Below are 23,452 nucleotides of genomic sequence, written 5' to 3'. Positions count from 1 at the left end.
TAGGGTCAGGGGTTAACCTAGGTGGAAATTGGGGTCAGGGGTTAACCTAGGTGGAAATTGGGGTCAGGGGTTAAACTAGGTGGAATTTAGGGTCAGGGGTTAACCTAGGAGGAAATTGGGGTCAGGGGTTAAACTAGGAGGGATCTTGTGTGACATATGTAGAACAAAAGGGAAAACAGTTGCAAAAGAGTATTTAAGCAGACCAGAACATCAGTGAGACAGAATTTTTCAGTGGGGGTCTCCTGAAAATTCTCCTTTGTTGTCGACAATAAAGTATATTCTTCTGATATTCATGACCTCCAGACTGAGAACCACTACATTTGGCGTCCCTGTGGGTGGGCTGGAAAGGAGCAGGACTGGTGTTACTGTGCATGCTGGACTGGAGAGAAAACACAAATATGTGGCCACAATAAAAAACGGTAAGCGATTTTATGCTTATTAGTTTATGTTTTTTCTGCCAGGACCTGCTTGTACAGGTAAATACACTTGAACTGTTTCTCCAGCTTTAAAGAATTAAAAGTAAATGTAAAAAAGATATTAAAGAAAAAAGGGGTTTTGAATAACAGAAGAAAAAGAGTAATTTGCATGCAAATGATCTGTGTTTTCCTAAGAGGGCCTTGATGGATAGGATAAACAATAACTGTTACCCAGATTTGGGAAATTAATAATGATGTAAGATATGCGTGGAGCATTTATAAGTGTTAAGAGAGAGTCCTTAATGTGTGGTAACAGTTAAGAGATTAAAGCAGATTAAAGTAGAGAGAGATGCGCGCAAAGTCCTACGATAACGCTCTGTTAAAGGTGAAGCAGAGGGCTGCATGGGTAGGCAAGAATCCTGGGGTTACCGCTCTAAGGTTAGAGGCTGCTCGGACAGGTCACTCAAGCGGAGTGTAGTGAAGAGTATTTATTTAATTGTAGTGTTTGTGTATTTGTTGCTTCAGGTTGAGGCAAAATAGTCCACATTGGTGTGCAGAGAAGACTGCCTTCCTCCTCCTTGACTGGAATGAGGATGGGGGATGCAGCTCCTGTTACACTGAGTGGAAGAGAGGAGTGAATGAGAAGAGGAAAAATAATAAGATTAGAAGTGTGAATGCGTTTAAAAGTTTGTTTTCAATAAGGAGTAGATTAAAATAATGATTATAGTATATTATAATTTAAAAGGAGAGTGAACTTAAATTCCTGACCTATAGCAACAGGTGGAAGACAGTCTGCTCCAGGATGGGGGTAAGAGAGAGATTTATGGTGTCCATGTGTGAACAATAAATAGATTATGTCTATTTACAGCACAAGGCAAACAGAGAAGAGGAGAGTAAAAGAGAGATCAAACTATAGATAAAAAAATTACATAATTAACATAATTATGACTTTAACATAATTATGGATAGAATATAAGTTATTAATGAATATATTATGATGTAAGTAGCAAGATAAATGAAATGAGAAAATACTAATAATAGAGTTATATTATATAGAAAAGAGTTTGAAACTCTATTAATGAAAAAGAATAAATGAAGCCATAGTGATCAATATATATGGAGATAAAGGAAGTATAGAGTAAAAGAATGTATTAATAAACAAATAGATTTACTAAATAAATATGAATGAATAACATATAAGTTAGTTCTTGGATTAAGAATAAAATAGAAAAAGAAAACTTGAAAAATGAATATTAATTAATTGAAGATTTAGTGATAAAATGTGTAACAAAACTAGCTTTAAAATGTATAAGAAAAGAGCTAAAAGCCCAAATTACAACACGTTCTCACTCCCAACTAGTCATATACTGACGCTTGGTCAGGAACCCTCGGCGTAAATTATTAGGTGCGTTCGACATGAAGCTCAGCTGCAGTCGGTGATCAACGAGATTAGCCGAGCGCAGACGGGGGCGGAGTTGAAAACGGAGCCGTCAAGACTGACAGCTGGACACTTCGGGACTCAAAGTTGCTGCAGTCATGATGACCGATCCAGTGGCGTAGCGCAAAATGCAGAGGCCCCCCTGCAGGGATCGCTGACGGGGCCCCCTGATGAAGGGGGGGGGGGGGGGGGGGGGGGGGAGATACGTCACACGTCAATTTGCATATCACTGGCGTCATCACGTTCTACCGTTTCTGTTTGTTTAACAGCCTATGGTTAATAAAGGGGCATTCATAATTGCACTACACTTTATATAAGCATGTTTATTTAACTAAATTTATTGCTGTTTGAATACAGTATGTCATTATAGATATGTAGTGAATGTGCAGTAATCTCTCATATGTAATAAACTCAGACAAGTTCAGAAACTGTCACTAATATCTGTGATTGTGAACAAGAAAAGAATAAACGGTCCAATTAAATTGTTAAAATAAAGTAGAAGTACATCGGTTTGACTGTACAAGGGAAATACCTTCACACTGCCTGTGCTAAATCATTTGTCGTCAGTACGCAGAGGGGTGATCTGCTCTCGGGCTGCAGGTGGGAGAGGCTGCTGTACGAGGACTGACTGGGCCGCCTGTCAGTGCTGTGAGGCGGGGGAGGGGCCGGCGGGATCACACGCAGCTCGTTGAGAAGAGTAGGGACGGTACAGTATGGACAAATGACAGTCTAAAAATCTCCAATAACACACAAAAAAGTCGCTAGATTTGTCGCTAAGGGGGTCTGAAAAGTCGCTAAATCTAGTGACAAAGTCGCTAAGTTGGCAACATTGGCGGCAAGCAATCAGAATGAAGTAGTCCACCGCTTGAGAGGTGTTCAGAGAACACAGACCTGTGAACTTTGGTTCCGACCACAGTTGTTCCCAAGAGTTTGATTATTGCGTTCGCCGGTGGATTTTTAATTATTGAAAATCACGACGACGCGGGGCCCCCTAATCACGCGGGGCCACCCCGCGGTGCGTGCCCTGCGGGCCCGTCCGCTACGCCACCGATCACATGGCATCATCATATTTTTTTTGTTATTTTTATTTATAACAACAAACTATTTACAAATAAAACAGAATACAGTCTCTACAAACTGTAGTTCCTTTTTAAACAATAAGGGAGAATTATGAATAACATATAACAAATGCATGAGAGAAATTAGAGGAAATGAGAGGTTAATATAAACATAAAAGCGAACAGGTCTATTAAATACAAAGCAATAAGCATAAATTCTAGGAGTTAAACATCAATCTATAGGCTAATACTTTTTGTTTGAATATGCTAAAAAAGGGTTTACATATATACTATGTAGATAGGCTATAAAAATTCCCAATGTAAAAAGCAAAACAAGGTGTTTTGATGAGGTCTTATAAATGAGATTATTTTGGATAATGAAAGCATTTTCAAAAAAGCATTTTAATCCAAAAAGATTGTGTTGAAAAGAACAAAAGGTAAAATAAGTGAGCTATGTACAAGTTTCCCAGAAAGAGCAGGTCGCCTTTAAACTGCTAGACAGGAAATAAAATATATATTTATAATAATAAAACCATTTTATAATTATATGGTAAAATAGTTCTTTAACTTAATTTGTTAAGAAAGCTTTAGGGTGGCAGGATCAATGATGATGATTATTTTATTTGAAGTCTGTAAGACTTATTTGAGTTCATATTTAGGTTATTCACTAAAATATACACTAAAATATATCATTTAAATCGTACATGGAGATGAATGCAGTAAATAGTCTTGTAAGTGACCACTAAATCATTATATGCCTTTAAATAATTTTAGAGCATCAGAGCATGTCACGTGTTTCGGTAGCCTAGGTGACTAATAGGTTAATTAGGCTAGCAGGAGCGAAGAGAAGACACGTTGCTGTGCGATTTATGGAAAAAAGGAGGCTGAATCCTGCACAATTTATTTAATAGAACCCTTTGGGAAAGCGGAGCGAGGTATGTGAAGTTAATATTTAAGTCACATGAGTTCATTTGTATGTATATGTTAATCGTGAGCTCTGCCTTCTTATTAGTTGTTTCAAACTGTCGTTATATACTTCATTAGCCCCTTTCACACAGTGATACCGGTAAATTTCTGGAAAATTTCCGGAACGACTTTACCGGTATATTGAAAAAAGCGCTGTTTACACAGGCGAGGATGTTACGGAAATTTTCCGGAAAAGAGCATTCACACATTCATTCCAAAATACCGGTAAATTCTGACATCATTCACCACAAATGAGCTTTAAACGGCTGCGCTTGTATTTGTAAACATTTGACTAAATTACAAACTCTGTGGATGATCAATATTGTGAACAACTTTCGCAGGATCACTTTCGCATGTCGAGATGTTCATAATATGTGCGTGTGCAGGCGCTCATAGGCGCACGCAAAGCTTGAAGGTAAACAAACAGCGGCTTATCAGAAGCATCTCATTGATGATTATTTACACAGTTGACATTAAGAAGAACATATAAACATTATCTGACTAACTTCTAGCAGCTAAATGTGTCTGGAAAAATATCCAAAGGCTTTTATCCTCACAAACCGCGCGGACGTAAATGCGTCTGACTGTTGTGATTGGCTAAAGCAGACGTCTCACGTCAGCACGTTCTAGACGTGCACGCGCTTATTACGGGAATCTTCCTTCTGCATTCACACAGCGCAGCATTCCGGCAAATTGCCGGTAATGTTACAACTTCTCTTTCCGGAAAATAGCCAGAACAAATTTATCGGTATTTTCAAAAAGGACCTGTTCACACATACAACCTTTCCGGAAAATTGCCGGTAATTTTCCGGAAAGGTCTGTATGTGTGAAAGGGGCTATTGTTTCACTTTCATATGTCGCTTTGTACATTATACCCCCATCCGGACAAGATTTCTAACCAGCATGCACCGCTTTAAGACAGATTTTGATCGATCTGCGCAGCGCTGCATGAAGTCGAACGCACCTATAGACGCACACAGGGTACCCCTTTAGCGTCATATTTAGACGTGCAGGGATTCTGGGCCGGCCCAAGCCTTTAGGGGCCCCTAAGCAGAATTTTATTTGGGGCCCCCTTGGTGCAGACAATATGATAAATTATCGTTAATCCTTGATTATTTGCACACTTTAAATTTAAAACACGTGTTATCAATAGGCTCGTTTGAGTTGGCCAAAATCTGCGCAGAATCGATCACCGGTGATCACCGCAAGATGCATGCCGGTTAGAAATGTGTCCGCCTTGCCTTCGCCTCGCTCTGATGTCACGCTGACGTGCGCCAAAAAACTCTCGCGATCGCGAGGCGGGTACCTCGGATGGAGCAGTCGGCCGCAGTTGCTCTCAAAAGACTGCGTTACCAAAAGCATGATGGGAAACGACTGGCTGACGACACAGCTTAATGCTGATTGGATGAGACTGACACATTACACTTTATTATCTTGTTTTACTAAGGTTTATTATGGAAGTTTTTTCCTATCAAAAATAAAATGAAAATTCAAATGCTTAAAAGATCAAATGATAAATCCAATGCTCAAACTATAAATCAAATGCTCCAACCGACATTGCAAATGATAAATCAAATCCTCAAACTGACTCTGCAAATGATAAATCAAATGCTCAAACTGACATCGCAAATGATAAATCAAATCCTCAAACTGATATCGCTAATTGTGAATCAAATGCTCAAACTATAAATCAAATCCTTAAACCGACATTGCAAATGGTGAATCAAATGCTCAAACAACTCTGCAAATGGTGAATCAAATCCTTAAACGACTCCGCAAATGGTGAATCAAATGCTCAAACTGACATCGCAAATGGTGAATCAAATGCTCAAACAGACATCGCAAATGATAAATCAAATGCAAATGAGGTGTCAATCAACCAGCATAGGCGGAGCTTTAAGGCAGAAGAGTTTGTTGTTGACAACAACCGGTAGCGCTACGACTTTTTCAAGGCGTTCAGATTTGCGTGCACTATTCCACGTCGTATCCGTATAAACTCGTGAAAGAGAAAGCGAGAAATCTCCTAATGCTTCTGTCCACATTCTGAAGTGTTCATCAGATGGGTACATCTATCACAGGAGGCCACGAAAAAAACAAGCTCCCCACACAAGCTCCCTGTCATCTGGCAGCGGAAAGCCTTCAGTGATTGACAGCTGATATGAGCTAATATAGCGCCAATAATCGTCTTCTTGCAAACGTGGCTATAAACCTCGCGGCTGTTGCCAACTAGGCATAGACCAGTCTTTAAATCTTGCGTCCTCCAGCCTGAGGTCCGAAAACTTGCATTTCCCCATGTTTTAGTTTAATTACTGAATCAAAGGCGAGCTCGCCTAACGTTATATAGTTGGCAACAAGCCAGCCGCGTACCCGCCGGTTTGTTTCAGCGCGCGCGCGAACTCCACTTCACACGAGAGTGCTCAGGTCCTACTCTTCACATATAAATAAATCCACGCAAAATTTAGAATAAAGGCCTACAATTGACACAATTTAAAAATGTATCTAAAAAAACTGGGCTCGAAAATTTAATACCTCGTCAGATGACGTTTAATACTTTTTAATGGCCTTAATTTTGGCTAATTTTATTTACATTTACATTTACATTTACATTTAGTCATTTAGCAGACGCTTTTATCCAAAGCGACTTACAAATGAGGACAAGGAAGCAATTTACACAACTAAGAGCAACAATGAATAAGTACTAAAGGCAAGTTTCAGGTCTGTAAAGTCTAAGAAGGGAAGTGTTAGTAGTTTTTTTTTTTTTTTTTTTTTTTTTTTTTTTTTTTTTTTTTTTTTTTGTACAATTAGTGTGATATTCAAAGAGGCAATTGCAGCTTAGGAAGTGAAGTGGAGACTAAATAGTTGAGTTTTTAGTCGTTTCTTGAAAATAGCGAGTGACTCTGCTGTTCTGATGCAGTTAGGGAGTTCATTCCACCAACTGGGCAGATTGAGCGTGAGCGTTCGCGAAAGTGATTTTTTCCCTCTTTGGGATGGAACCACGAGGCGACGTTCATTCACAGAACGCAAGTTTCTGGAGGGCACATAGATCTGCAGAAGTGAGTGCAGATAAGAAGGTGCTAGGCCAGAAGTCACTTTGTAGGCAAACATCAGAGTTTTGAATTTGATGCGAGCAGCAACTGGCAGCCAGTGCAAACGGACTAGCAGCGGAGTGACATGTGCTCGTTTAGGTTCATTGAAGACAACTCGTGCTGCTGCATTCTGGAGCAGTTGAAGAGGCTTGATAGAGTTAGCTGGAAGCCCAGCTAGTAGAGAGTTGCAGTAATCCAGTTTGGAGAGAACAAGAGCTTGAACAAGGAGTTGAGCTGCATGTTCAGATAAGAAGGGTCGGATCTTTCTGATGTTATAGAGTGCAAATCTGCACGATCGAGCAGTTCTAGAAATGTGGTCAGAGAAGTTTAGTTGGTCATCAATCGTTACTCCAAGGCTTTTCACCATTTTGGATGCAGTAATGGTTGCCCCATCCATCTGGATTGAAAAGTTATGGTGTAGAGTCGGGTTGGCAGAAACTACAAGCATTTCCGTTTTTGCGAGGTTCAGCTGAAGATGATGATCTTTCATCCAGTGTGAAATATCCAACAGGCAGGCTGAGATACGAGCTGGAACCGAGGGATCATCAGGATGAAAAGAGAGGTATAGCTGGGTGTCATCAGCATAGCAGTGGTAGGAGAATCCATGTCTCTGGATGACTGGTCCTAGAGATGATGTGTAGATGGAGAAGAGAAGTGGCCCAAGAACAGAGCCTTGAGGTACCCCAGTGTTTAGATGCTGTAGGTTGGACACCTCTCCCCTCCAAGACACCCTGAATGACCTGTCAGAGAGGTAAGATCTAAACCATTGTATAACAGTGCCCGCAACGCCCAGTGACTCAAGCGTAGATAGCAGGATCTGGTGGTTGACAGTGTCAAAAGCAGCTGACAAGTCCAGCAAAATGAGGACTGATGATTTAGAGTCTGCTTTAGCCAGTCTGAGATCCTCCACGACCGAGAGCAGGGCAGTCTCAGTTGAGTGGCCTTTCTTAAAGCCGGATTGCTTGTTGTCCATGAGATTGTTTTGAGTAAGAAAGTCCAGGACTTGATTGAACACTACTTTCTCCAGAATCTTGGCCATGAATGGAAGCAGGGATACTGGTCTGTAGTTTTCAAGTAGCGTATGGTCCAGGTTGGGTTTCTTTAGCAGTGGGGTTACCCTAGCCTGCTTAAATGTAGTGGGGAATAAACCAGAGTCAAGAGATGTGTTAATTATGTGAGTCAGTGTTGGTATGACTGCAGGAGAGATGGCTTGCAAGAGATGAGAGGGAATGGGATCGAGTGGACAGGTGGTTGCATGGCTAGATAGCACAAGTTTGGACACCTCAGACTCAGAGAGCTGAGAAAAAGAGGTGAGTGTGTGTGGTGTTGGTGTTGTATCTTGCGTGTTTGTTGTAGGTGCAGCAAATTGAGCACTGATTTTTGCAGTTTTGGTGCAGAAGAATGTAGCAAAGTCATCAGTAGTAAGTGTGGAGGATGCGGGTGGAGGAGGAGGATAGAGGAGGGAGGAAAATGTTTTAAAAAGTAGGCGAGGATTAGTGGCATTGTTGATTTTCAGACGGTAATACGTCTGCTTTGCAGAAGTAACCTCAGCTGAGAAAGAGGACAGAAGAGTTTGGTATGTTAAGAGATGTGCAGGATTTTTAGTTTTCCGCCAAATTCTCTCTGCAGCCCGAAGTTTTGAGCGATGCTCACGGAGAGCATCCGAGAGCCAGGGTGCAGGAGGACTGGCACGGGCTGGCCTGGATGCAAGAGGACATAATCGGTCTAGACATGATGCTAGTGTGGAGCAGAGTGTATTAGTGGCACTGTTCGAATCAAGTGCAGTGAGTTTGCGAGATGGAGGAAGAGAGTCTGAAACAATGGTGGATAGTCTATTGGGTGAGAGAGATCGTAGGTTTCTGCGAAAGGTAACCAGTGTTGGAGTGTGTGGCGGCTCAGGAGTAATGTGGATGTTGAGAGACAGAAGGAAATGATCAGATATTTGTAGTGGAGTTACTATTGTTTGATCAGTGAAGCAGTGTCGTGTGTAAATAAGGTCTAGCTGATTACCTGATTTGTGGGTAGCAGAAGTAGGTGCTCTTTTTAGGTCAAAAGAGGCAAGCAGAGTCTGAAAGTCTGCAGCTTGCGGTTTGTTAACGTAAATGTTGAAGTCACCTAGCACCAATAAGGGAGTGGCAAAATTAGAAAAAGATGAGAGAAGAACATCCAGTTCATCTAGGAAGTGACCTAATTTACCTGGTGGGCGGTAGATGACAACCACATTTATGTAGAAGGGGTGGATAATGGTGACTGCATGGAATTCAAAGGAGCTGATTGTTGGCAGGGACGGTATCAGAGTAAATTTCCATTCTTTGGAAATTAGTAGTCCAGTCCCACCCCCTCTCCCTGTCTGACGAGGAGTGTGGGAAAAAGAGAAATTAGCAGAAAGAGTAGCATGTGTAGCAGTGTCCTCCGGCCTCAACCAGGTCTCAGTTAGAGCCATGAGATTATAGTCAGAATATGTAGCTATGGAGGTAATAAAATCAGCCTTGTTAACAGCTGATTGACAATTCCAGAGGCCCACGGAGAGAGAGAGTTGTGAAATAGTAGATACATGTATTGAACGAAGGTTGTGAGGATTACGCCTGCAGCGCACCTCCCGTGTTTTGCGAGTGTTAGTAACAACAGGAATTAGAAAACACATAATAAAAGTGCACTGACAACAAAAAATAAGTGTGAAGTAAAACAATACAGTAAAGTACTCAAGTGCTTTGTCGGTGTCTTTGCTCGGTGGAGTCGCGCAGGTAGAGTCTATGGTCTTTACCCTCGTCGGTCTTCACACGAGGCGGTCTTCACATGAGGCTGCCGCGACCGCTGCCGCGGTGAACTAGTTGTTTATATAACCCCAAAGCACTAGCTGATTGAATTCAGCTGGACACGCCTCGAGAGTCAAAACAAGGGCCGAAACTGAGGCGGACGACGCGAACCGCGTCTGCGTTCGCTACACAAGCTCTTATAGTAACCAAGGAAACAGTGGCTAAACAACTTCTAGTATTATACACAACTGAAAGCAAGTTTAAATGTCCTACAACTTTACACAAACAGCTGGAAACAAGTCCTCAAACCATACACAACAACTGAAACAAATCTTAAATGTACTTACAGGCTGCTGTTCTAGATGCTGCTAAAGTGCTTCTCCTGCCGACTAATGCTACCGTGCTCACTATATAGTGGTTACCTGGCGTTTGGACACGCCTCCCGAGTCAAAACAAGGGCCGAAACTGAGGCGGACGACGCGAACCGCGTCTGCGTTCGCTACACAAGCTCTTATAGTAACCAAGGAAACAGTGGCTAAACAACTTCTAGTATTATACACAACTGAAAGCAAGTTTAAATGTCCTACAACTTTACACAAACAGCTGGAAACAAGTCCTCAAACCATACACAACAACTGAAACAAATCTTAAATGTACTTACAGGCTGCTGTTCTAGATGCTGCTAAAGTGCTTCTCCTGCCGACTAATGCTACCGTGCTCACTATATAGTGGTTACCTGGCGTTTGGACACGCCTCCCGAGTCAAAACAAGGGCCGAAACTGAGGCGGACGACGCGAACCGCGTCTGCGTTCGCTACACAAGCTCTTATAGTAACCAAGGAAACAGTGGCTAAACAGTGGCTAAACAACTTCTAGTATTATTTACCTTTTACAACCCCGCGGACACGCTCCCTGGTCTCAGACTGTGCAAGAAGCACTGCATTAAATTACATTTTCCCCGCCATGTTTTTATAATATGAGTATTATTTTACTCCAGTGTATATTCAATGGAGCTTCAGCGCTAGCCTGCCGATCCTGACGGCCGCGTGCGAGTAAAAGGCCTTTTGTCTCATTTTACGCTTGAACAACTGCCAAAGTTTGTTTAACTGAATGTATTTTAATTACATTACAACATCGATGTTGTAAAAGGAACCGTATAAAGTGGAAAAAACTCACAATAACAGGTCACCGGAAGTTTATAAGTATGGGAACACTAGCTCGGCATATATCCAATTATATTCATCTGTCTCCATATTCTACTGCATGTCAGAATATTACACAGCACCAAAAATGTAAAAATATATATTGAATACATTTAAAATGTTTTTGTCCACAGCAGACGGCACCTCACAGTGACGCAGATTCCCGAGTTGGTGTGCTCTTCTTCTTCTTCTTCCTGGTGTTTATTGGCGGTTCGCATTCTTACCAGAGCATTACCGCCACCTACTGTGGGTTATGGATCAGAGACTCTCTTATTTTTATTTTATTTATTTTTTACCTCTTGACTCTTCACAACCCGAGCCTTCGATGTTGCTGCGTGTTCAGCTCCTCCATCTACAGCTCAGGTCCTTCACAGCCGGTCGGCGTGCTCCAATCAGGTGAGCCCTCTTCAGCGCTCACCATGACAACGAGACTCACAGCACAGCAGTGACGTGCCTTGTAAAAATTTGCATATGTATTCCTATAAAGCTTCTCGGTTCTCTCTCAGCGCTGTCAGTTCGCCCGGTGTAGCTGTTTGTACTTGACCAAGGTGAGTTCAATACCGACGGTACGAGTGGAGCCACGCCAATCTCAAGAAGTCCGCTTCGTGAAGCTTCACCCGGGCCCGTCTGTGCTGTAGTTCCTTGCGGTTTGCATACATAAACGCAATATCGCGAAGAACATTACGTGTTTGTTGCTCGAAATGTGCCGCCGAGCAACATCCAGTGAATACTGGCACGGCCTGGCGCCCGGTCTTTCCGTGCACTCCCTGGGGCGAGGCGGCCTTTGAGCCCTAGGCAGGGAGCAAACAACCCCCGAGGACCCTCAGGGAAACACGGGGGGCCGGTAGTGGGACCTCGCTGCGAGGGTTATGGTGGGTGGGAGTAGCGAGGCCCACTCATCTTCTATTTTAAACTATAGTTTCAAACTTTAGTTTACTATAGTTTGAAATAGAAACCATGGTAACTGTTATGATTTAACTTTATGCAAAGAGCTTAGAATGACCGAGAGCAACAGACCCGGATTCCGCCATTTTGAAGTGATCGCGATCGCTCGTCATTGCTGTCGCGATGGAAAGCAGCTGCTTTGTTTTTATTTAATTTATTCAAAAAGCGCGTTATTGTTTCCCAAATTGTAGAGTGTCGCCTCTTGGTAATTCTATGCTCTTTGCTCTATGTCTGACTGTTGTAATGTTTTGCTTTGTTTTTCAGCAGAGCTGTTGATGAAAGAAGGACTATTGAAGACAACCGCGGGTTATCTCCACGAGCGTGCGCATCATAATGTTTCCGGGCTGTTTTCTGAAAGTTTCACTTGTTTAGATAAGTTTGCAGGTCAAACTAAATAAACTATACTCTTTCTAAACACCCGTCTCGTGTTTTATTTGTCCTCTACAGGAATACATTGTCATATAAGTCTGTTGAATGCATTTGTATGCAACATGGTTTGACAATACAGTAGTCTAACTAATAAATAGCTGTTATAAATGTACCTTCATTAGTCAACATTTGGTGTAGGTAATACAAATGTAATTAAAGATGTCCAAAGACATAACGGTAATGTTATGGTTGTTACATAACTATATTTATGATTATTATTCTGTATGTTTAAAACCAGCAGATTAGACTATATATTTAACATGTCATGAACTTACTGTTATTAATAAAATAAAAATTAATAAAAAGTCCTAATACGGGAAGGGGTTTTGTTTTGGTTTATTATCAACCTACTGTAGGTTTTAGGTTGACTACAGCAGACCTATATCATAATATTGGTAGTCAAGAGTTTTTTAATAACCCAATTTAAGTAAAACGTTTCTTACTCAAGTAGGCTGCTTTTAGCATGCAAAAGTCAAATTTGAGTATATAAAATAGTTTCCAACTAAATTTTGTCTTGTGAAAATGAATGAATATATGGATTTGTATGTATTTTGTTTTTTAATAATTCATAAGTAAATTACTTGTAATTGTTTTTGTATTGTTACTGATATCTGCATTTTATTAAGTGCATTATTTAATGTAATAAAGTACAGAAACACTGCATACTCTAAAGGGGCATGCTATACAGTATTCATGCTATATACTACTACTTAGAGATGAAGTATGTACACTAGATGTCAGCATAACATCACACTTGATTCTGATCATTTATTCAAGAGCAGAACTTATTTTCTTAAGTTTTATTTTATGAATTAATTCATCATATAACCTGTATATTCATATCAATGTTTGCGTATTATCAGCATTTACTTCAAAGTAACCCAGTAAAAAGCAATAGGGTGATTTTATTAAAAAGGTTATAGTTTTATTAATAATCTAAAATAATATTCATTCATTCATTTTCTTTTCGGCTTAGTCCCTTTATTAATCCGGGGTTTCCACAGCGGAATGAACCACTAGCTTATCCAGCGGGTTTTTACGCAGCGGATGCCCTTCCAGCTGCAGCCTATCTCTGGGAAACATCCACACACACTCATTCACACTCATACACTACGGACAATTTTAGCCTACCCCATTCACCTACAGCGCATGTGTTTGGAGTGTGGGGGAAACCGGAGCACCCACGCCAACATGGAGAGACCATGCAAACTCCACACAGAAACATCAACTGACCAAGCCAAGGCTCGAACAAGCAACCTTCTTGCTGTGACGTAAAAGCACTCCCTACTACCCCACCCTCAACAAATGTTACTTAAATACAATCAGCAATGTGTTTTTTTATTTGTAAATAAACTATTATAATAAGGCAGCATGGTGTTTTCATTTACGTATATCATTGTTTGTACTTCTTTTATATTAGCATTAATTGGGTAAGCTAAATTGTCCATTTGTGTGAATGAGTGTGTATGGATGTTTGCCAGTGATAGGTTGCAGCTGGAAGGGCATTCACTGCATAAAACATATGCTGGTAAAGTTGGTGGTTCATTCCACTGTGGTGATCCCGGATTAATAAAGGGACCTGTGCGACCACCTTTGCTTTTCTCCAGATCGTCTGGGGGGGTTGAATCGAGATTGCCATCTTTTTTCAGATTAATCATGCAGCTCCAGTATAGAATATAAAGTCCTGCTGCAGTGGAGACAGAATGAATATTGTGTCTGACTCCATCATGAGCTTGGAGGACTGCATCCATACATCTCTGCAATGACTCAAATCACTGATTAATAAAGTCATCTGGTATGGCAAAGAAAGCGTTCTTGCAGGACTCCCAGAGTTCATCAAGACTCTTTGGATTCATCTTCAATGCCTCCTCCTTCATCTTACCCCAGGCATGCTCAATAATGTTCATGTCTGGTGACTGGGCTGGCCAATCCTGGAGCAGTCTGACCTTCTTTGCTTTCAGGAGCTTTGATGTGGAGGCTGAAGTATGAGATGAGTGCTATCCTGCTGAAGAATTTGCCCTCTCCTGTGGTTTGTAATGTAATGGGCAGCACAAATGTCTTGATACCTCAGGCTGTTGATGTTGCCATCTACTCACACCCCCATACTGAATAAAACCCCAAACCATGACGTTTCCTTCACCAAACTTGACTGATTTCTGTGAGAATCTTGAGTCCATGCGGGTTCCGATAGGTCTGCTGCAGTATTTGTGATGATTGGGATGCAGCTCAACAGATCATTCAGCAGAAAAATCAGCCTTCTGCCACTTTTCCAAATGATCAACCAGAAGTCAAGTTAGTATTTCCTGCTTTTACAACTGGCATCGACAACAAGATTTTTTTAGGTGGTGTATAAACAGATATATCAGCCTTTAAAGCGCATCTATGAAAGCAGGTTTAAAATATAAAATCAATCAACTATAACTGCGTTGCTCCCTTAACAGCCCATAAAACATTGAACAAAATATTTAACTGCTGATGATATATGAACATGTAAAAGCAGACACTTCTAAAGGTCACAAGCACAGTGATGGAGTTTTTCTGCATTTTATTATAGTGACTCTTTGAAGGGGACCTATTATCACGCTTTTTACAAGATGTAAAATAAGTCTCTGATGGGTGTGTACGTGAAGATTCAGCTCAAAATATCACACAAATAATGCTGTATAACTCTCTGAAACTGACCCTTTTAGGCTTTGATCCTAATTGTGCGGTTTTGGTGACTGTCGCTTTAAATTCAAATGAGATTGTGCTCTTTTCAAAAGAGGGCGGAGCTACGGTGGTCACTTGTGCGTCTTAAAACGTCACATTTTTAATCCTCTTATTGGCTGACATTATGAAACAGGTGAAAACTCTAATGGCGGATGGCTGCTTCTCACCTAAGGCTGTTTATGCTAATGAGGGAGAGATGGTCACAAGTGGGCGGGGCTTTTCCCCCTCTGATGAGACTTACAAAGGGAGAATGTCAATCAAAGTGTTTCTTATAAAACATGTGGTAATAAAAAGCAGAGGTAATTAATTTTGTTATTAAAAGCGGGCTATTTTCACACACTGCTGCCACACAACTGTGTTTAAACCCCTTATAAAAGTACATTTTGCATAATAGGTCCCCTTTAAGTATCATCTTACAAATGTCATATTGTTCTTTCCACATAACTGGAGCTTAAATCAACATTTCATGACCATTTTTTCATTTATTTGGGAAGCGGATGTGCAATAAGTTGGATAATATACAGTCAGCCAGCTATTTTATGAAAATAAGCTTCGAGCAGATACAAGATGTCCATATTTTCACTATAAAATCATGTTTATATCCAACACATCCGCTTATATAATTGTGTAAAACAAGTCTCTGATGTTCCCAGAGTATGTATGTCAAGTTTCAGCTCAATATACCACACATAGATCTCTCTGAAACTGACCCCTTTAGGCTTTGATCCTAATTGTGCTGTTTTGGTGACTGTCGCTTTAAATTCAAATGAGATTGTGCTCTTTTCAAAAGTGGGCGGAGCTACGGTGGTCAATTATGCGTCTTAAAACTCCACATTTAATATCCTCTTCATCGCTGACATTATCTTCAGCAGGTCAAAACTCTAATGACGGACGACTGCTTCTCACTTAGGGCTGTTTATGCTAATGAGGGACAGATGGTCACTAGTGGGCGGGGCTTTTCCCCGCTTTCATGACACTTACAAAGGGAGAATGTCAATCAAAGTGTTTCTTTCATCAAGTGTGATTATAAAAAGCTAATTAATTAATTTTTATTATTAAAAGCGGGCTATTTTCACACACTGCTGCCACACAACTGTGTTTAAACCCCTTATAAAAGCACATTTTGCATAATAGGTCCCCTTTAAGTATCATCTTACAAATGTCATATTGTTCTTTTCACATAACTGGAGCTTAAATCAACATTTCATGACCATTTATTCATTTATTTGGGAAGCAGATGTGGATAATGTACAGTCAGCCAGCTATTTTATGAAAATAAGCTTCGAGCAGATACAAGATGTCCATATTTTCACTATAAAATCATGTTTATATCCAACACATCCGCTTATATAATTGTGTAAAACAAGTCTCTGATGTTCCCAGAGTATGTATGTCAAGTTTCAGCTCAATATACCACACATAGATCTCTCTGAAACTGACCCCTTTAGGCTTTGATCCTAATTGTGCTGTTTTGGTGACTGTCGCTTTAAATTCAAATGAGATTGTGCTCTTTTCAAAAGTGGGCGGAGCTACAGTGGTCAATTATGCGTCTTAAAACTCCACATTTAATATCCTCTTCATCGCTGACATTATCTTCAGCAGGTCAAAACTCTAATGACGGACGACTGCTTCTCACTTAGGGCTGTTTATGCTAATGAGGGACAGATGGTCACTAGTGGGCGGGGCTTTCCCCTCTCTGATGACACTTACAAAGGGAGAATGTCAATCAAAGTGTTTCTTTCATCAAGTGTGATTATAAAAAGTAAATTAATACATTTTTATTCTTAAAAGCGGGCTATTTTCACACACTGCTGCCACACAACTGTGTTTAAACCCCTTATAAAAGCACATTTTGCATAAAAGGTCCCCTTTAGGTATCTTCTTACAGATAATCACATGTTTCTTTCCACATAGCTGGAGCTCAAATCAACATTTCATGACCATTTATTCATTTATTTGGGAAGCAGATGTGGATAATATGCAGTCAGTCAGCTATTTTATGAAAATAAACTCAGAGCAGATACAAGATGTCCACATTTTTACTATAAAAACACGTTTATATCCTATGCATCCGCTTATATAGTTGTTTAAACTTATGCTGGTAATTTAGCCACAGCTAGAAATATATGTCACGTTTAATATTGCACAGTATATACCGAACTCTAGCTAATCCTTCATGTCTAGTACTGTGAAATACGTATATGGAGTATCTGTACAAACTGAATGAATGATAAGAAAGAAACACAAACACAATGAATAAATGGAGTGCGTCTTCATTTTAGAAAAGTTTTCTTGGCTTAAAGCATTCAAAAACAATGGAGAGGAGTGACAAAGGCAACACTGGCTGGAGAAAAAGGTATATAACATATAATATAAGGTGGAAATTATATATAAGAAAATATATTTAGCATAAAGTCGATAAAGCCTAAATGAGGTTCTGTTGTGAAATATTACACTGTAAATAAATATCTGTAAATGAACAGTTCCCTTTTGTTGTGATATATGAGTGTTTTTGGTTTTATTCACGGTTGTAAGTTGCATTATGGGATGTCGATCTCTGCTCTGTTGACTTCTGATGTTGAAAATTCAACTCTACAGTTTAACAAAGTGACTTTTATTGACATTTTAGTAGCTTGAAATCATATAAGAAATAATATCTAGAGAAATAAGGGTACCACTTTACAATAAGGTTCATTAGTTAATGCATTTACTAACATGAACTAATCATGAACAACACATGTACAGCATTTATTAATCATAATTGAACATTTATTAATGCATAATTAACATCCAAGTCCATGCTTGTTAACATTAGTTAATGCACCATGAGTTAACATGAACTAACAATGAACTACTGTATTTACATTAACTAACGTTAACTAACATGAACAAATACAGTAGTAAATGTATTGTTCATTGTTTGTTCATGTTAGTAAATGCATTAATTAACATTAACTAATGAACCTTATTGTAAAGTGTGACCGAAATAAGAGTGCAAAATAATCGAAAATGTGTTGGCAGTTTATTACAAGGTTTTTGTAGTGCAATATACAACACCAACCCAGACAATATAGCATTTTAAACTAGAAAAATGTTAATAAAAGTCACTTTTTTTCACTTTTCAAAGTTTAAAGTTGTTGGATCAAGGATCAAGGTCTCATAATGCATTTTTAAAAGCGTAAATAAATAGGAAAAAATAAAAAATACATGATGCACAATATGGAAAACTGCTCATTCATGGATATTTTTTACAGTGTAGACAGGTTTATCACCAAAGTCTCATTACCATGAGGGGTATTTTAGTTTTTAAGTGTATTTTAAAGTCAAATAGTCAAATAAAAATGCAAAAAAGTAATGTGTGAATGTTAAAATAATAATAATAATAATAATAATAATAATAGAAAGACTCCACTTGAAAATGCTCAGTTTCTCTTGGATTTTTTACAAATTTAAAATAAAAATGTTGCTATTTAGAGCATGTTTATTTTTTGAATAGTAAAAATATATTATATAATATAAAAAAAAAATCTTCTGACCAAATGTCATTTCTGACAACAAAAGAAAGTGCTCTAATGACAATATTTGCATTTAAATATGAAAAGAAATGTACCCAACCCGGAAGGGACGTGATGGTGGAGAAAAAAAATGGGTGGAAGAAAAAAAAAGCTGAGTGATAGGTAAACATATTTTTGAAAGTTTTTGCTCGCAGAGATGTTTTGCGTTATCTCACAAAACTGTTGTTCGACAAACACTTCACTTCATACATGACAACCCTCCTGTTTTTGCCAGGATTGTCCCATATTTTACCATTATATCATATTATTATTTATTTTCCCACATTTCTCTCATATTTTTAATCTTGAAAGCATGTTGACATTAATATAAACATGTCTGCATTCACTTGCATTAAAGCTGTGTGTTGATCATATCCAAACTCTAACTCAGTGAATGCTTGTATAAGCTCTGACTGACGGACGCGCGCTCCATATGATAAACTGATCCTAGATCAGCTTCTGTACACGGCAATTAAAGTGACACCTCTGTTATCAAACAAGTGAAGAGCAGCACATGAATCTCCTGTTTTGTTTCGTTTGATAACAGAGGTGTCATTTTACGAATGCACTGATATATAACCAAAGCATACTTCAACTTTTTATTCATTTAAGAGGAAATCAGTAGTGTTTAAAATAAAATAAAACATGCAGGACGTCCAGGCATGTTTACATATTATTAAGTGTATTTGTCTGTTTAAACACACACCCAAATCCCAAATTGTCCTGCACTTTAGCTCCTCTTTAAATGGCGATTACAGCTGATCTGGGAGTCGGTCAGCGCTTATACTGTACATGCATTCGCTGATTCAGAGGTTGCATATGAGCGGCGCTGATCGACGCACAGCTTTAATGCAAGTGAATGCAGACACTGCTCATCCCCTGCACTCAAGAGTTTCAGCTCCTTCCCTCCGGTCGTAGGTTTCTAGTATTAAGCTCTAAAACGAAACGATACAAAAATAGTTTCATACCAGCAGCCATTAGACATTTAAATAAGGCATAGACTAAAGCAGAGATGTTGCAGTGACTTGCATATTTTAGATTATTTTAATATTTACTTGGGGGAAAGGGGGGGGGGGTGGACACTTAAAGTGATTATTTATTTATTCTTTATGTTTACATTTTATGTCTTAATGTGCATTTGTTGTTGTTACCGTGTGAGTTGCTTTGTGTGGCACTGTTGTGAGATGAGGACTCTTGACTGCAAACCAAATCTACCTTCGGGTATAAATAAAGTAACCTACCTACCTACATTTTTATATTACTTTTAACATGCTTTCAAGATTAAAAGTATGAGAGAAATATGGTAAAATACCTAATAATAGGATATAATGGTAAAATACGGGAGAATCCCGGCAAAGACAGGAGGGTTGTCATGTATGACGTGAAGTGTTTGTCGAACAATTTTTGTGAGATAACGCAAAACATCTTTGCGAGGGAACGCAAAAACTTTCAAAAATATGTTCACCCATCACTTCTTTTTTTTTTCTTCACCATCACGTCCCTTCCAGGTCTCCTAAAAAATGTAATCAGTCATTTACAGAAATAAATACATGAATGAATAAAAATAATAATAATATAAAACAAATCCCAAAAAAACTGAGAATGTTTAAGTGATCCTATTTCTTTCCATTGCAATCAATGCACATACAAACCCCATCAAATTTCCACCTGTTTAGCAATAAACGAATGAGAATTATGGTTAAAAACGATCCTTAATTTCAATAAGGAAATAATGTCACAATCAATCACATCCTAAAATAGGCTTTATTTTCTTTACGCACAAAATAAGTTCTTTCATATTTAATCTGGAGTGAAATGTGACCTGAACGTTTGTAAAATGAATCCAAAAAATGTCAGCAAGGGCTAAGAAATGATAAATACTCTAAATGGAGTGTCTAAAACAGAAGAATGAACCTGCCTGCAGACTGTGTGTTGTTTGTTCGGCTTTTCTCTGGCTCTGCTGTTTGTTTTTAATCTACTATGGGAGTGTGTGAGACCCCGGGCCAGTCGTAGATGTCGGGTAGGAAAGAGTCGTAGTTTGTGTTCCAGACCACTGATCTGACGTACGACTCTTTATCCACAGGCTCCGGGTATCGAAACGCCATTCCCTTTGAATACACATACTCCACCACCTGTACACAAACACACACACACACAACATCTCAGCAACTCACCCAGGAACAAAATCATTCACATTTACAATTTTCAGTACAGGTCTACATTTGAAGTAAACTTCATTTTAACAACCTTTATTGATTCTCAAGATCTATCTTTTAGTCTGTGGTGATTCAGATGATGAGTGAATAACACACATGTTGGGTTTTCATGTTTTATGGGGACTTCCCATAGACATAATGATTTTTATATTGTATAGACTGTATGTTCTGTCCTCTGTTCCCTATTCTACAATAAGACCCAACCCTCACAGAAAACACTCTGCACTTTCACATTTACAAAATACCTCATTCGGAGTGATTTATGAGCTGTTTTCCTTATGAGGAACAACAATGTTCCAACACGGTCAAAATTAGTGCTATTGCTATATTTGTGGGGACATTTGCTACACACACATACATGCAGGCACACATGCGCACCCACTCACACACACACGCATGCACACACACATAAACATGCATGCGAACAACCACACGCACACACATTTCATGCACACATGCATGCGAACACACATGCACAAACATGCACACACGCAGACACGCACACGCACACACACATACAGCAAACACAGCTCACACACACACAAGCATGCACACGCACGCACACACGCACAAACACACACGTCATGCAAACACATATGCACAAAAACATGCATGCGAACGTACGCACACATCACAGATACAGCACACACACACATACATACGCGTTCACACAGTACACACACGTCATGCACACACACACATACAGCACACACACACACACACACACAAACATACATGCACACAAAACATGCACAAAAACATGCATGCGAACACACACACACATCACAGAAACAGCACACAAATACATGTACACACACACACACAAACATACATACATACATAAGCATTACAGAAACAGCACACACATACATGCATTTACACACACACACGCGTCATGCACACACACAAACATGCATGCGAACACCCACACACGCACACACATATCAATTTATGAGCTCTTTTCCTCATGAGGAACAACAATGTTCCAACACGGTCAAAATTAGTGCTATTGCTATATTTGTGGGGACATTTGCTACACACACACATACATGCAGGCACACATGCGCACCCACTCACACACACACACGCACGCACACACACACAAACATGCATGCGAACAACCACACGCACACACATTTCATGCACACATGCATGCGAACACACATGCACAAACATGCACACACGCACACACAAACACACACACACACACCACACATACAGCAAACACAGCTCACACACACACAAGCATGCACATGCACGCACACACACACAAACACACACTTCATGCAAACACATATGCACAAAAACATGCATGCGAACGTTCGCACACATCACAGATACAGTACACACACACATACGCGTTCACACAGTACACACACGTCATGCACACACACATACAGCACACACACACACAAACATACATGCATACACACAAAGCATGCACAAAAACATGCATGCGAACACACACACACACACACACACACACATCACAGAAACAGCACACAAATACATGTACACACACACACACACACAAACATACATACATACATAAGCATTACAGAAACAGCACACACATACATGCATTTACACATACACACGCGTCATGTACACACACAAACATGCATGCGGACACCCACACACGCACACACATATCATGCACACATGCATGGGAACACACATGCACAAACACCTATACATAAAGATCACACATACAGCGCGCGCGCGCACACGCACACGCACACACACACACACACACACACACACACACACACACACACACACACACACACATACAGACACACACACACACAAACAAGCATGCGAACACACACACATCACAGAAACAGCACACAAATACATATACACACACACACACACACACACACACACACACACACACAAACATACATAAACATCCCAGATACAGCACACATGCTATGAATTATGAGGACACAATGCATGTCCTCATAAATCACCTTGGTTCAATCAAGTGTGTCCTTGTAAACCAACAAAACCAGCGCACGCTCACACACACTGGTATTAGTGCTTTATGAGGACTCTCCATAGGTGTAATGAATTTCATACAGTAACATACACTTATTATTTGACCCTACCCACTAAACCCCACTCTCACAGGAAACCTGTGGCAAACTTTTAATATGATATAACCCAGGTAAATATGATTTAAGCTTTTTGAATTATTAGGACACAATGCATGTCCTCATAAACCACCTTAATAGAGTACAACCAGGTCATATTAATGTCATTATACAAATTGTGTCCTTGTAAACCACCAACTCCAACACACACAAACACACCTTGATGGCCATCTGCAGCGACACCTCTCTGATGTTGGACAGTGGTGGATAGAGTCGTCCCTGACTCAGCTCTTCATCCGTCAGCTGATCCGCCAGTGTCTACAACACAAACACTCTTTCATCAAGTTACAGAATCAAACATTAACAGAACACACCTACAACAAGTGCTGCTTTAACTTATCTACGCTAATAACAGTGTTCAGACTGGTTCGCTGACCTCAAACCTAACATAGCCTTATCATTGCGTCACTCTTATATCAGCACAGAACAATAAGACTTTATTTTATCCTCCAAACACAAGTGATGATGTTTTTAATGAAACTGTAGAGGATTTTGTCTCGGAAAGGCTAGGTAAACATG

General features: G+C 39.8%; 1 protein-coding gene and 2 long non-coding RNA genes across 6 annotated transcripts in view; 2 read left to right on the top strand and 1 right to left on the bottom strand.

Annotated features, from left to right (window-relative positions):
• LOC147843826 (uncharacterized) overlaps nucleotides 1-12,281 on the top strand; it is a 57,201-nt gene extending 44,920 nt beyond the window's left edge. The window contains exon 2 of the long non-coding RNA XR_015490953.1: nucleotides 11,149-12,281. This is a non-coding gene — a long non-coding RNA (uncharacterized LOC147843826). The remainder of the gene's footprint in view (nucleotides 1-11,148) is intronic.
• Nucleotides 12,282-13,613: 1,332 nt separating this feature from the next.
• On the top strand, nucleotides 13,614-20,686 carry LOC147843825 (uncharacterized). The gene is made up of 3 exons (XR_015490828.1): nucleotides 13,614-16,149; nucleotides 16,879-17,675; nucleotides 17,996-20,686. It is a non-coding gene; the product is annotated as an uncharacterized LOC147843825 (long non-coding RNA).
• me2 (malic enzyme 2, NAD(+)-dependent, mitochondrial) overlaps nucleotides 20,304-23,452 on the bottom strand; it is an 80,089-nt gene continuing 76,940 nt past the window's right edge. For 3 of the 4 annotated variants that reach the window (XM_087251709.1, XM_087251707.1, XM_087251708.1), the window contains 2 exons: nucleotides 23,093-23,191; nucleotides 20,304-20,690 (listed from right to left, as the gene is read on the bottom strand). In XM_087251709.1, coding sequence (XP_087107835.1) covers nucleotides 20,529-20,690; nucleotides 23,093-23,191 — 261 coding nt within the window. In that variant the 3' untranslated portion in view covers nucleotides 20,304-20,528. 4 annotated transcript variants of the gene reach the window in all.

The sequence above is a fragment of the Danio rerio genome, chromosome 5 (genome assembly GCF_052040795.2).
Source record: "Danio rerio strain M-AB ecotype USA chromosome 5, GRCz13ab, whole genome shotgun sequence".
NCBI classification, from domain to species: Eukaryota; Metazoa; Chordata; class Actinopteri; order Cypriniformes; family Danionidae; genus Danio; species Danio rerio.
This window is presented reverse-complemented; position numbering and strand designations above follow the sequence as displayed.